At 47.5% G+C, this 16,066-nt stretch overlaps 2 protein-coding genes across 7 annotated transcripts in view; one reads left to right on the plus strand and one right to left on the minus strand.

Annotated features, from left to right (window-relative positions):
• chlsn (cholesin) overlaps positions 1 to 16,066 on the plus strand; it is a 540,096-nt gene that overhangs the window by 360,942 nt on the left and 163,088 nt on the right. The window lies entirely within an intron of this gene.
• gpr146 (G protein-coupled receptor 146) overlaps positions 7,179 to 16,066 on the minus strand; it is a 125,279-nt gene continuing 116,391 nt past the window's right edge. For all 5 annotated transcript variants that reach the window (XM_072480983.1, XM_072480982.1, XM_072480985.1 and 2 more), the window contains one exon: positions 7,179 to 9,223. In XM_072480983.1, coding sequence (XP_072337084.1) covers positions 8,190 to 9,182 — 993 coding nt within the window. In that variant the 5' untranslated portion in view covers positions 9,183 to 9,223 and the 3' untranslated portion in view covers positions 7,179 to 8,189. The remainder of the gene's footprint in view (positions 9,224 to 16,066) is intronic.

Below are 16,066 nucleotides of genomic sequence, written 5' to 3' on the forward strand. Positions count from 1 at the left end.
ATTATTATGTGTATGGCCTACTGCACTTCATTGTGGAAACAGATCATCGTCCTCTGGTCAACATAATAAAGAAAGATCTCAGTGACATGTCGCCGAGACTTCAGCTTATGATGATGAAACCACGTAGATATGACTTCACATTAGTCTATAACCCTGGCAAAGAACTAGTTGTAGCACATGCATTGTCAAGAGCTACGAGTTACAATGATGAGAAAGCATCAGAAGTAGTACTCAATGTGGAAGCACATGCCACATTTGTCACAGACATGTTACCTGTGTCTGATGCAAAGCTAAGTTTAATACGGGATGAAATTGAAAAAGACACAATACTTCAACGGTTGATCAAAAACCGAAGAGAAGAATGGCCTAATGGCAGTTGCAACAGTTTTCAAAGTATCAAGGATGACCTGACTGTTATAAATAGATTCCTGCGCTCAACAAGATACACAACGAGCCCAGTGGTAGCGGCCACACTGAGAACATGGACCCAGCTGAGACAACACTTCGAGATAACTAAAATGTCCCCCATGGCCCCCATCTGCGGTAATCACAGATTCCCTCAGTCATGCTAGATACAACCTTCAAAATATGAAGGCGGGATGGGGGCACACTGATGGTCGGGGACTTCTACGTAGGGCACAGACTGGCGACACTGGACGAACTGACAATGAAGTGGAAACTAGCAAAAGGACAGGAAATGAGACACCTCCAAATAAAACACTTCCTCCGCAAAGAGACAGTAGGGTACCCCTGGGCCCCAGAAACAACACTACAAGAGGATCTGATAGGCGCAAGAAGGGGGGCTTTGTGGGTACATATACGGACAGTTACTGTATAGAGCTCGAACACCACTGGACGGGACCAGATAAAAATGGGAGGACGAATTTGGGACAGAGGTAGGGTGGGGACTCTGGAGCGAAGCACTGAGCAGGGCTAACTCCACCTCACTACATCAGACTCCTATTTATTGACTACAGCTCCGCCTTCAACACCATAATCCCAGCCAAGCTCATATCAAAGCTCCAAAACCTAGGACCTGGCTCCCCACTCGGCAACTGGATCTTCGATTTTCTGACCATCAGACCACAATCAGCAAGAATGAACAACAACACCTCCTCCACAATAGTCCTCAGTACCGGGGCCCCGCAAGGCTGCGTAATTAGCCCCCTACTCTACTCCCTATACACACATGACTGGTGGCAAAATTTGGTTCCAACTCCATCTACAAGTTTGCTGACGATACGACCATAGTGGGCCGGATCTCGAATAACGACGAGTCAGAATACAGGAGGGAGAAGAGAACCTAGTGGAGTGGTGCAGCGACAACAATCTCTCCCTCAATACCAGCAAAACTAAAGAGCTGGTCATTTGACTTCAGGAAGCAAAGTACTGTACACACCCCTGTCAGCATCAACGGGGCCGAGGTGGAGATGGTTAGCAGTTTCAAATTCCTGGGGGTGCACATCTCCAAAAATCTGTCCTGGTCCACGCACGTTGACGCTACCACCAAGAAAGCACAACAGCGCCTATACTTCCTCAGGATACTAAGGAAATTCGGCATGTGCACATTAACCCATACCAACCTTTACAGATGCACCATAGAAAGCATCCTATCTGGCTGCATCACAGCCTGGTATGGCAACTGCTCGGCCCAGGACCGCAAGAAACTTCAGACGTGAACACCGCCCAGTCCATCACACGAACCTGCCTCCCATCCATTGACTCCATTTACATCTCCCACTGCCTGGGGAAAGCAGGCAGCATAATCAAAGACCCCTCCCACCCGGCTTACTCACTCTTCTAACTTCTTCCATTGGGCAGGAGATACAGAAGTCTGAGAACACGCACGAACAGACTCAAAAACAGCTTCTTCCCCACTGTTACCAGACTCCTAAATGACCCTCTTATGGACTGACCTCATTAACACTAAACCCTGTATGCTTCATCCGATGCCGGTGCATATGTAGTTACGTTGTATACCTTGTGTTGCCCTATTATGTATTTTCTTTTATTTCCTTTTCTTCCCATGTACTTAATGATCTGTTGAGCTGCTCGCAGAAAAATACTTTTCACTGTACCTCGGTACACGTGACAATAAACAAATCCAATCCTCCTGCGCAAGACTAAGCCTAATGCAGCCCAAAGTGGTGCACAGAGCGCATCTGACCAGAACCCGAATGAGCAGGTTCTTCCTCCGGAGGTGGAGGATAAATGTGAACGGTGCCAAAGGGGCCCGGCCAACCACACCCACATGTTCTGGGCTTGTCCCAAATTTGCTGGGTTCTGGACAGCCTTCTCTGAGGCAATGTCCAAGGTCGTGGGGGTGAGGGTGAAGCCATGCCCGATAGTGGCAATCTTCGGGGTATCGGAGCAGCCAGAACTACACATGGGAAGAGGGCCAACGGCCTGGCTTTCAGTTCCCTAATCGCACGCCGGAGCATCCTGCCCAGTTGGCGATTGGCAGCACCACCCATAGCTGCAGACTGGCTCGCTGACCTTTCGGAATTTCTCCACCTGGAGAAGATTAAATATGCCATCCGAGGGTCGGAGGAAGGCTTCCTGGATTGTTTGAAGCCAGCAACGAGAAGTAAGATAACAATTTTAAAAACGATAGATGAGGAACCAAAGGACTGCGCAACCCAGCGGTCGGGGGGCGGGGGAGACGAAAGGAAGGTGGAGAAACGACAAAGACGACCCCCCCCCCCCCCTTTCCCTGAAAATAAAAGCAAAACACAGCTGAAGCCAAATGGGGGAGGCGCGGTGGGCGGGGGGGACAAGAGACCGATCCAGAGGGAGGCAAAATGTATATAGGGTCAATTAAATGAAAGACTAAATAAACCTCTCTGTACAATAAAGTAAATTAACGCAGGCAAGAGAAGTGTGATGCATATATACAATTATTTATAATGAGAAATGCCAATTAAAAGATTTAAAAAATAAATAAAGATTCCTGTTGAAAGGAGACAGAATTGTAATATCGTCCTGCCTACGAAGAAGTATTCTGGGAAAGATACATGAAGGGCATCAAGGAATAGAGAAGTGTTGAAGACGTGCCAGGCAGTCAGTATATTGGCCAGGCATCAAATGAGATGTTGACAATTACATGCAAGAGTGTAGTGTCTGTCAAGCACACTTACCATTCCAGTGTAAAGAAACCTTTGTAGCAAGTGAGATAGTCACAAACCCATGGTCAAAGAACAGATGGACCTGTTCTATTTCAGAGGGAATGATTATTTAATAATCATTGATTACTATTCCAATTATCCTGAAGCCACAACGTTGTCAAATTCGACTGCTTACTCAGTCATAAGAGCGGCGAAGTCTGTATTTGCTCGGCACGGCATTCCATTAAAATCGTGAAGAATAATGAATCCTGTTTCAGTCGTTGGGAATGGTTGTCATTTGCAGAAGGACACAACTTCCAACACATCACCTCAAGTCCATTTTATCCCCAATCCAATGGGAAAGCCGGGAAAGGAGTCGGAATAGTAAAACAACTGTTCAAAAAGACATTTGATGATAAAAGGATTTCTCGCTAGCGCTGTTAATCTACAGAGCCACCCTTTTGTCATCAGGATTGTTGCCTGCGCAGATGCTCGTGGGAAGGAAGATTCATTCAACATTGCCTGCCATAACAATTCCAAACGTGGATGAGCAGTTAATACAGGAAAAAAATAAAGCAACATGGCATGCAAAAACAATTACCGCCACTGAAAGAAGGAGATGTTATCAGGATATGAAATCCAGATGGTGGTTGGTCGGACATTGCAAAGGTGTTAAATAAGGTTGCCAAACGATCGTATGTGATACAAACTGCAGCTGGACTGATGATTTGTAGAAATTGCCGAGCATTGTTAAAAGTAAAGAATTTGTTGCAGTTTCCAGAGCCAGCTATAATAAACCCAGACACCATGGGCGGGATTCTTCACTCCCGCGCCGAAGTGGCCGCGCCGGCGTGAACGCCGTCGAGGTTCACGACGGCGCGAAACGGCCCCAGTCCCGACCGATTCAGGCCCTGACAATGGGCCCGGATAGGGGCCGCGTCATCTACACGCGCCAGGCCTTGTCGCCCGCGTAAAAGCGGCGCCGCATAGATGATGCGGCCGGTGCTGCATAACGGGCGTCATCCGCGCATGCGTGGTTGCCGTCCTCTCTAAGTCCGCCCCGCAAGAAGATGGCGGACAGATCTTGCGGGGCCGCGCGCGGAAGGAAGGAGGTCCTCCTTCAGAGAGGACCCACATCTGAGGTACCCCCCGGTGCAGGATCCCCCCTCGCCCCCCCGCAGGCCGCCCCCCCCCAGCGTTCAGGGACCGCTCACGACTGCAACGACCAGGTGTGGACGGAGCCGAGGGGAACCCGCCGTTTTGGCCTGGCTGCTCGGCCCATCCGGGCCTCAGAGTAGCGGGGGTGCCGGAGAATCACCATTCTCGGTGTCTCCGGCGTTTCTCCGGCCTGCGGCCTGCGAAACTCGACTGGGCTGTTCCCGCCGCTTGGGAGAATCGCGGGAGGGCGCCGGACTGGCGTCCCGGGGAATTTTGGCGGGCCAGGCGATTCTCCCAACCGGCGTGGGAGTGGAGAATCGCGTCCCATGTTTTGTAACATTAACGTACCAACAGCGTTGTTATCGAATAGGCATAAGGAACAGACAAGAGACAATTCCAATGACACTGCAAGTGCATTGAGAAGGTCAAAAAGGACAAGAAAACCACCTAATCGACTAAACGTGTAAAATACTGAGGACTGCAACTCTAATTGCAATTATGATATGTAATATAACATTATGCATGAACTGTATGAACGCATTCTCGACAATGTATGGAAAAAATGTTAGAATTTCAAACATTTTTCTCAAAGAAAGGGGGATGTGATATTATGTGAAATGTTCAGAATACAAAGGGTTGATGTCATATAATTAACCACTAGATGCAGAACTATATAAAGCACGGACTCAGGCTTCTGGGAGAAGGCTAGAGAGAGTGCTCAGGAGAGGTCTCGAGAGTCTAGAGTACAGTTATAGATAGAGTGTAGAGACTAGTGTTACTAGAGTGTAGATTGTAGATTACTCGATTACTACTTACTATATGAGTAAGTAGTTGAGCTTTAATAAGTAGTATAAATAAAAGTTAGCTTTGTTAATGAACTTTTATTTTATATAAATTTAGAGTACCCAATTAATTTTTTCCAATTGAGGGGCAATTTAGCGTGGCCAATCCACATAGCCTGTACATTTTTTTGGGTTGTGTGGGCGAAACCCACGCAAACACGGGGAGAATGTACAAACTCCACACGCAGTGACCCAGAGCCGGGATCGAACCTGGGACCTCGGCATCGTGAGGCAGCAGGATTAACCCACTGCGCCACCGTGCTGCCCTCTTTGTTAATGAACTTGGCTTTGGTGGTCTTTGTGAACACTACGACATCCATCTTGTTAACAGAATACCGTCCATTGGGGAGAGCATTTTGAGCAGTTTGACATAGAGAGAAAGTCAGCAGTGCCTCTGGGTGCCTCTGTTGGCCAGCTAGAGTAATCAAGTTCGCGAAGAAAGTCTCATAAGCCCATAGCACACCGTTAAACCATACTGGTATTCGTTATAGTGTGCTATGATTATGCATCATCTTATTCAAATGTCATCAGTAAGTGCAGTGACGTTATTAGTTGTTGTTGTTACCTGTATATTCATATTTAACTGCCGCTAGTGCTAATTCCACTTGTTACTGTTATTTCTATGTTTAGCTAGTTGCTCCCGTTTTGAATCCATATTCTATTTTAAACTTTGTTATTTTTATTTTTTAAAGAAGATGAATTTCCACCACATAGTTTCAACTACCTTTTTGTGGTCAAGTTACCACAAGTATCCATTTCTTTGTTCTGTTCTTCCTGATAGAATATTGTACGAATACATTGGCAACACCGCAATTGCAGTGACAATACTAACTGAAGCTTGCAAGAACACTTGTAATTTACTTTTCTGGTTAAGCTTTGTTCTGCTGAAGCAATGTTTTCATTGAGTTTTGTGTGTGTGTGTAACATGGAGCTGTGATTAGTCATTGCAACATGGGTCCTGCCGACAGGCTTGAAAGCAGGTGTGGGGTTGACTCCATCTTGGTCTGCAGGCCCAGAACTACATGGTACAGGAAGCAGCCAGCTAATTGGTTGCAGTCAGCCACCGGGCTCCAAGAGCTGCTTGCCAATTGGAGGACTGGCAGCTCAGCAATCTTAGCAGCGCCAGCTGGAGTGGTGGCCACTGCTGGGACTGCACTTGGAAGAAAAGGATGCCTCGGAAGGGTAAATGCCCTCCCAACCAGGTAAGTGGTGAACTGGGGGGCCACCAGGGCTGCTCCCAGTGAGGAAGGGTGGAACACGTTGATACAGGGAGGTCGTGCGGGAAACCGTTGCCACTGGGGAGGGGAGGTCCTCTGTGGGCCAGAGAGTTCACGAATAGGATGGCTTCGAAAAGCCACTAATTGGACAAAGTGACAACAAAATGCTCATATACCATCAGAGAATTTCTAAAATCAGCGTCTGGACAGAAGAGGGATCCATCACCTTCCCTGCTGTCGGTAAAATGGCCTGGCAGCAGGAAGGCGACGGGCATGCCACCCCACCCCGACCCCCCATGCCATTTTATGGGCGCCTGCCATTCTGTCTGCAAAAGGCTGGTAAAATCCAGCCCATGAGTCTAATACAAATGTTGATAAAAATGGTGAAATTCGTGTGACATGAGTGGGCTAGAGAATGAAACATTTTCCATTTCACATCCTCAGCACTGATGGGCGATACACTCTGCTCAGGTTTATCCTTGGTAGGTTCATGGTAGTCCTATCAATTTGAGCGAGTGTGACATTTCTAATTCCCCCCCCCTTGCCACCCTTGTGTGCGAGACTGCTGGTCAACTAAAAAATAAACAATGTTTTGTTCATATCGATTGAGACCCAGATTAAGGCGGTTTCAAATTCATCTTACTTGGAATTGTTGCTGTACTTTCTTTCTATTGCTAGTGGGTGGTATCAGTCCCAGGCATGGACAGTGGTACAGCTTGCTGCCCCAGTCAATCGCTTGCATTTTTCATGAAAATTGTATTTGCATTCTGTAATTTTTTTTCAAAGCATTGTGTCTGTGTTACATTGGATTGAATGTCACATGTACTTCTGAAAAAATCTCAACAATCTCAGGCCAATCCAGTTTTCTGTAATCTTTCTGATATAACTCTCTTTATTTACAAAGCAATGACAATAAATAGCATTGGACTATTTTATACTGTTGTGTTTGATCCAGGAAGTGTGCAGATAGCTACAAAACCAAAGTGACCAAGCACACATGAATTAATGATGAGACCATAGTGTGAACAGACGGAATGGCAGTGGTGAGAAATGGTACATTTGTCCATTTGTGAAGGCTATTGGGATATTGTCAGCTTTGAGGTGTCTGGAGAGGCTCAGTTGTGGGGATATTCATTTGTAACTTGCTGCCAAAAAATGCCCAAACGCGTATACTTCATGGTGGTTGATTGTTTCCCAACGGTTTACTGAGACTAATCCAAAGGCCTCGGAACGAGTCTTGTTTTGGATGACATTTGTACTTTGATGGGACTCGCAGCAAGATGTCCTACCGAGCACAAAAGGATATCATTCAATTGGTCAGCTTCAGTTGAGTAACATTCAGATTGGTTGGTAGAGTTTACTCGTCACCCTGTTCAAACAGCTTATCGCAAATGGAAACAACCTTGGCCCCTTGTGACTATCATCAGCTGCTCTTGTAACCTCAGGACATGCAAACGATGGACCTTCGGATTCAAGGTAGATCAACTGACAATCATTTTTGTTTTGCTAAGTCTAATGCAGCCAAGCCTTCTGAAGATTTGGTTTCACTGTTTCTAGAGCTTGCACATTCCACTGACTGTTGACACAGCTTTTAGTTGCTACGAAATGTTAAGAACATCTAAAAATATATTCCATTGCTGGACTGGGTATTGAGCTTGGGAACTGGTTAATAAAGGCCAGTGTAATGTTGTTACATGAAATGGTTTCTGATCTCTATTCCCATTACAATGAAATTGTACCCCCTCTGCAATAGATAATGTCAATTGGCAGGGACTGTAGAGCTGTTGCTCTTGGGACTGGTAAACCAGTACTGCAATGTTTTTCTTGTTCCACCTGATTCGTGAAGGTGAGCGCCTTTTGAAGGAACCTTAACTCAAAAAGACTTGTTGCTGAACCTCTGAGTTTTGGTGAGAACATCCTTCAGTCCGACAATCTAGTTTTCTGACAAGCTGTCTCAGTTTGTTGGTGAAGTTCTTGTGCATGTAAGTGTAGAGCAGCGGTATAACAAAGCTGCACGAATACGCTAGCAGCTTCGATAAGCCCTTAACAAAATAGTAAATGTGATACTGCGTTATCAGGTCTGATCCCTTGGGGTTAAATGCGATGTGAACCAAAAGTGTCATGTAATATGGGGTCCACAATATAAACTGAGTACAGATTGTGGCCACTAACAACTTGTGTGTAGAAGGATCAGAGTCTTGATCAAGAAGGGTGGACTGGTTCCGTATTCGGAAAATCAGGATTAAGGCATAGAACACTGCTGCAGCAGGCACAAAGAAGCCAATAAAAACCATGATGGTATCTGCCACCTCTTTATTCTGTATCTTTGAGCACTCGATTATTTTGGGGACGTGGCTGCACACGTAGAGTAGAAGAGATGAAAAGCTGGTGAGCACAGCCCCTCCCCAGACAAACCCACAGACGTGCTTGGTGTTGTAGACGCTGGACATGTAAGTTCTTGGCAAAGCTTGCTCGATATAGTAGTCCAAGCTAAGCAAAGTAGTCGAGTACATGATCACCAGAGCCGAGATGTTAAACAATATGAGCAAGGTGATGTAGACTTCCCTGTTGAAGTTCCACACAGCCCACTGTGGATTGTCTGGGCCCAGCAGTTGCACCAGGGCCACAAAGCTGAGTAAGAGTCCTGCGATTGCTATGTTGACAAAGTAAACATCGGGCATGGTCATTGCTGGCTTGTTGTAGAGGTTCACCAGGACTAGCAGGGAGTTGTAGCAGATACTGAAAGGGAAGCAGATGATGAGGTAAATGATGGAGAGGATGGAAAACACCAGTCCAAGGTCGTAGCAGAATTGCTGCTCCACACCGTTCACTGTTCCATTCGAACCTCCACAACTCCACATAGTGACTTCACTTAGCCTCCTTCACAAGATTGCTAGCTTGGCTGTGGAAACAAAAACAAAATTATAGTTAGAAATTAGATTTATCTTTTGATGCGTGGGACAGTTTTGTAAAATAATAAGAATTTAGCTAGGTGTATCAATTTAAAGTGGACAATGTCATGGTAGTGGATTTGTGATGTTGTATAAATCTTGGAGAGATAAATCTTCTGATTTCCCTCAGTGATTTACTTTGGCTTGGTCACCAAGTGAAGGTGTACACCAAAGAACACCGACTATGTCGAAAACTCAGTATTATGGGTGGCACAGTGGTTAACACTACTGCCTCACGGCTCCAGGGACCCGGGTTCAATTTCAGTCTCGGGTGACTGTCTGTGTGGAGTCTGCATGTTCTCCCTGTGTCTGCGTGGGTTTCCTCCGGGTGCTCCGGTTTCCTCCCACAGTCCAAAGATGTGCACGTTAGGTGGATTAGCTATACTAAATTGTCGTTCGTGTCAGAAAGGTTAGGTGGGGTTATGGGGATAGGGTGGAGGCGTGGGCTTGGGTGGAGTGCTCATTCCGGGGGCTGGTGCAGACTCGATGGGCCGCCCGTGGCCTCCTTCTGCACTGTAAATTATATATGATATGATCATGAGGAATGTATCTATATCCTGCTCCTGACTAATCATTTGTCCTTTTGCAGAGGCCTTGTAAAGAAAGTAGCTATTTGACATTATCAAACACACCGTAAATGTGGCTACTTTTCACCTTTTGTAAAAGGAAATTCAGAAACATACAGCTCATATTCTGCATCCATTATTTGATAATGAACAGGAGGGGGAAATGAGTCACCATTTCCCAGCATGTCCTCAGCTAGTATTTGTTCAGATTCTTTATTGAGGGTGTGCGTAGGCATTGAGATTTCCATTTCCACCACCATATTCTATCTATCCTCCCTGGAAATACTTGATTTTGGATCAATGGTTCCCCAAATGGTTTTCCTCACTTCATGTCTGCTGGATCTGTTGCAGACTGATTGATAAAGATTGATTGCTATGATTAATGAACAGCTCCATTATCATTGCATCACGCACCTACAGCCATCCCATATTTTCAAGGTAGAAGAATATATTTCTGTTTCTTGCTGAGCGAGATGCAAATTGTTTTTTTTGTCTTGCAATTCCTCAGCAATAAACAGAAATATATTATTTTACCTTGCAAATATGGGATGGCTGTAAATTGCATGTTTACTGGTTGACATGTAAATTTTCTGTCATTATATTTGTGATTTCTTACACTAATTTATCTCTTCATTTCACAATTCCTATAATGGCAGAGCCACTGAGTGATCTTGGCTAACTCCCCAAGGAACAATTTTTACCATAAATGAGTTACAATGTTACCTCTTCTGCTGGTTTTAAATTTATAACTTTGTCTGAGTTTTTGTTTCTGTCTCATTATTCTCTCTCTCTGAGCCACTTTCTTTCTTTTCTGTCTTTAATTTAACTCTCGCCCTATTTCTTTCTCTTTGTGATTCGCTCTGTTTCTTTCATTATCCATTCCTGTCATTGTCGAGGCAGGTGAGCTATTGGAATGTTCCAGGATGCAGAATGCACATTGCTGCTCCGTTATTGAATCAACATTCCCGGAGTTTGCAATGGAAATGTTCGGAGATACCAGCGGTGAGCGTAGGAGCCCCATTAATGTCATTCACCATTAAAACTGTCATTGTGACAATTTCTGACCCATAGGGCGCGATTCTCCTGAAAGATTTCTAAGTGTGGTAGCGAGTGGGAATTGCCGCATGCTTCCCGGCGCTCGGCCCAGCGATGCCGGCAACGCAATTCAACGTTAATTGGTCCACTTAATGAGGCCTCACGGGCTTCCCGTCGCAAATGAAGGCCCACCAACTGGTTCCCCAGGACCGCGCTCGCCAGCTCCCTGCTAACAAGGACGAGCAGCACTTAAGCTGCACTTGCTCAGCCAATCCCAGCCAGCTCGCAATAATGGCGTCGAGGAGACCAGCCCCAAGATTCAGGGATGCTGACCTGGGGAGGCTGCTAGACGGCACAATGGCACAGTGGTTAGCACTGGTGCCTCACAGCTCCAGAGTCCCAGGTTCAATTCCGGCTTCGGGTGCAGTTTGCACTTTCTCCCCGTTTCTGTGGGTTTCCTCCCGGTGCTCCTGTTTACTCCCACAGTCCAAAGATGTGCAGATTAGGTGAATTGGCCATGCTAAATTGCCCTTAGTGTCCAAAAAAAAGGTTAAGTCGGGTTACTCGGATCGGATACGGGGATAAGGAGGAGCCGTGGGCTTCGGTAGGGTGCTCTTTCCAAGGGCCTGTGCAGACTCAATGGGCTGAATGGCCTCCTTCTGCACTGTAAACTCTATGATCTAGACACCGTGGAGGCCAGGTGGGATGTCCTGTTCCCCCGAGAGTCCAGGAGAGTCAACCACATGGCAGCCAGTGCTGCCTGGAAGGAGGTGGCGGCAGCTGTCAGCTCGGGGAGTGTGACCAGGAGGACTGGCCTTCAATTCTGGAAAAAAGGTCAACGACCTGTACTGGGCAGCACGAGTGAGCAGACACCATCGCCCCCCCATTCCCCCCCCCCATCCCTGCCCCCCAAGAAAGCACCCACTTCCCAACTGCCCATGTGATCCCCAGCCCTTCCTCCACCCCCTCCCCCCTCAACCCCTCCCTCAAACCCCCTCTCCCACCACTGTGAACCACGCGCGTGTCTAACGGTGCACTCTATGCGTCTCCTCAGGAAAAGCTCTCCCATAAGCGTCGGGAGAGAGCCCAGAGTGGCGGAGGGGTGCTGGACTTAAGAATCCTCACCTACTTCGAGGCGCGGGTCCTGGAGGTGACTGGTATGGCCGGTCAGCCATGAGGAGGCTGGCAGATGCCGCAGAGGTGAGGAACCACCGGGCTCCACCAGGAGGACCTGTCAAACGTGCGCAGTGATTGACTTACTGACTGACCCATCCCTACCACTGACCACATGTTCATTCTCCCGCAAACCTTCCAGCCGACGGCGCCGGCCCATCCCGGGCGGCCCCCTCTCCTGACTCCAACGAGAATACCTCTGAGGAGAGCTCAGAGGATGCAACCGTAGTCGCGGCACAGCTGTCATCCCCACCCTCTACCAGTGCAGATACACAGACCTTGGGCGATCTGACCCCGGGGGGTGCCCCCCTCGGTGGCCTGGCCCGCGATCGGGGCCCACCGATCCGCGGGCGGGCCTGTGCCGTGGGGGCACTCTTTCCCTTCCGCCTCCGCTACGGCCTCCACCATGGCGGAGGCGGAAGTGACTCTCCCCACTGCGCATGCGCGGGAAACTGACAGCGGCCGCTGACGCTCCCGCGCATGCGCTGGGAAACTGACAGCGGCCGCTGACGCTCCCGCGCATGCGCCGCATTTCCGCGCCAGCTGGCGGGGCAACAAACGCCATTTCCGCCAGCTGGCGGGGCGGAAATCCCTCCGGCGTCGGCCTAGCCCCTCAATGTTGGGGCTAGGCCGCCAAAGATGCGGAGACTTCCGCACCTTTTTGCCGGCGCGATGCCCGTCTGATTTGCGCCGGCTTTGGCGCCAGTCGGCGGGCATCCCGCCGTTGGGGGAGAATTTCGCCCCATATGTGGGACATGTTAGTGGTCAGGCATCTGGGGCACAATCTGGTGAGCACCACACTGCTGATGATGCACATTAGTTGGAGGCAGGAACCCCCAGGCGAGACAGCAGTCGGACATCTGCTGGATCCCAGTACCCAGCTGGGTTCCAGCCTGATGCTGAACCTGTGGTACAGAGTTACCTGGAGGTGAAGGAGATGATAGGGACCAACCTGGATGTTCAGAGGAAGATGTCAGCATCACTCCAGCAGATCCATAGCCACTTGGAGGAGTCCCAGAGGCGAGGGTCGCAGGAGATAGCGCCGGCAATGAGTGGCACCGAGGCCAACTTTGCAATGGTGGCGACCGCAGGGGAGAGCCTGGTGCACAACGTTGGCACCATGAGTGAAGGTGTCCAAAGCATCGTGCAGTAGGTGACGTCCATGGCTGAGGGTTTCGGCCAGATGCCCGACTCGCTGGGAAACCTAACGCTGTACCAGGCTGATCTTGATGAAGTGCTGCGGGACATATTCCACTCTCATATGGACATGGCCAAGGCACTGCGGAGCTCATCCCAGTCGCAGGTGGGTATGGCTGCAGCACTGCACAGCATGGATAGGCTGCTGAATGACAGGAGGCCGTTGGATATGGGGTGGCTCTCGTTAATTGTATGGAAATGGGGCTTAAATGGTGATAATTGGTTTCTTGCCACACTACAGGAGTGGGCCAGTTTCATTGCAAACTGGCGCCTGGCGCGGATCTCATTTTTGGCCTCCCGCTACTCACCGGCCTCGTTACACTTGAGCGAGAGCACAACGAGGCTGGAAAATCGGGCCGATTGTATTATGACTTTAATGTGTCAGAAGTAGTAAGGATAAAACCAGCAAAACATTTCACTCAGTCAAGTCGAGCACCTAGCTCACCCTTACAGGACAATCCATTATGCCATATTCCTGTCCAGAATTTGATTCCTAATTAGACGAGGCATAAATTGACGCTAAGATGCATTGGCTGACATGTAGTACTTGAAAATGCTTTTGTTTACTATCACAGTCCAGTACTATTGTCACTAGTTTAAGAGAGGGTTCCCTGAGATGGAAACAGTGACACGGTCTGTTTATGAATTTCACTAGTGCTGGGTCCTCTGTATTGTTGGAGTCAACAGTTTGTGCTCAGTTATTGCTACACCACAAAGTTTCCCTCTCCTTTCCCCCATCAATACTTCCCCAATTAAGAGGACAGCTCGCAGATTTCCGGCAACAAGGGAACACTTCTGCCTCTTGAGTCAGAAGGTTGTGGGTTCAAGTCCCATTCCAGGAATAAGGTTAAACAGAGGCCCTGCGAGATGGATGTAAAAGATCCCAAACGGATTGTCTGGTCATTATCACATCGCTGTTGGCGGGATCTTGCTGTGCACAAATTGGTGACTACTTTCCACATCTCCACTGTGACTCGACTTAAAAAAGTACTGAATTGGTTGACAGCACTTTGGGATGGCATGAGGTTGTGAAAGGCGCTGTATAAATGTGTGTTTTTCACTGGAAGGTGTGGGAGTGTTCCTGTATCCACCTCAACCAAAAATAAAGTCTAGGAAACCTTGGTTCAGATTAATTGCATTGGTAGGATTTACAGCGAGGCTAATGAGCTTTCCTCAGTCCATTCTCATGGCAGCACTCGATGCTACAACTCACAGACTCTTATCCCACTCCTACAGACCCTACCCATGGCCTGCTGTTCATAAAGCCGGCTAGAAATTCAGAAGTTGGTTGCCTGAAAGAAGAGCACGTGACTTTTAATCTTTTGCGACAAAAGAATTTTCAGGCGCTCCTACAAACAGACTTCGCTATCTGCTGTTTGCGACAAAGTAATCCAAACAGATCCGTATGAACATGCCAGAATTAAATCAGTCATTGGGAACATTTAATTTGTGCTATCAAAAGTTACATTTGTGCAGCAGATCACATTCTGTAACCGTGTGAATTCACCAACCCCTTCAGTCACCAATATAGCAGAGGGGCACAAATTAAACCCACGAACAACAACAAGCTGCATTTATCTACTGCCTTTATGATAGCAAAATATCCCAAGGTGCTCCACAAATGCCTTGTCAGAATACAAATTACACCAAATCACATGAGATATTAGAGGACAAAAAAAAACATTTGTAGGATTATGGTGTAAGGCCACGGGTTATAGGGTAAAGCCAGCGCCAGCTTGATGGACCAAATGGCCTTGTTCTGTGCTTTGTAATTCGAGATCACGAGACGTGCTAGGCTGTTACAAATTGCCTGATTGTGTTTTTAAGGTTTTCCAGACCCTGTACCAGAGTTTGATGCAGCAGAGAGGGAGTAGCTGCATACACGGAGATATTGCTTTGGTTAGACCATCAGTCCATAATCCCCAAATTCGTGTTTCCAGCAATGTTAACTGAGCTGTGTTGACTACCTGCTGGGAAGATATTCCTTGCACCAATCCTCTTTCGGGAAATAATTCATTTGCACTGATAACTGCTTGCAGGCTTCATTGCCCTGCATCAAAGTCAAAAGAGTTTGAAGGCTTTAACAGATGTTGTTTCGAACATGACTAGTCATATTATCCATTATTCTACAATACTACCCATATTATATTATCCATGTTATTAGAAGCCGACTCTAGCCTATAACTTTGTTGTGAAAGCATATTGTCAGAACAAGCCAAGTTTTATTAATCGTAATGATCCACTCTCTTTTTGTATTGGTTTGACTTTGATAAGTGAATAATGAGCTGATAAACTAGCTGTGTGCCTGGTGTTCTTTAATATTCCTTTCTCATCATACCACTTTTTGGGATGGAGGCTGGAAGTGACTCTTCTGGGGGTTTTTGCCGACGTAAAGCTTTTCATCAGGAATGAATGGGTCCGTAGTTCATCACAGAATGAGTTTCAAGATTCATTCTGCTGATTGTTTTACTTGGCTTCCACTTCTCCATAAAAAATGAATTGGTGTCTTTCGGCCTGACTTGTACCTCCACCATAACCTCCTAAAACATTTATCTCATTGCTGTACTTTAATAGAATTTACAGTGCAGAAGGAGGCCATTCGGCCCATCGAGTCTGCACCGGCCTCTGAAAAAGCACCCTACTCAAGTCCACGCTTCTACCTGTAACCCAGTAACCCCACCCAACATTTTTGGACACTAAGGGCAATTTAGCATGGCTAATCCACCTAACCTGCACATCTTTGGACTGTGGGAGGAAACCAGAACACCCGGAGGAAATCCACGCAGACACGGGGACAAAGTGCAGACTCCCAAGGCTGGAATC

Source organism: Scyliorhinus torazame, chromosome 17 (genome assembly GCF_047496885.1).
Source record: "Scyliorhinus torazame isolate Kashiwa2021f chromosome 17, sScyTor2.1, whole genome shotgun sequence".
NCBI classification, from domain to species: Eukaryota; Metazoa; Chordata; class Chondrichthyes; order Carcharhiniformes; family Scyliorhinidae; genus Scyliorhinus; species Scyliorhinus torazame.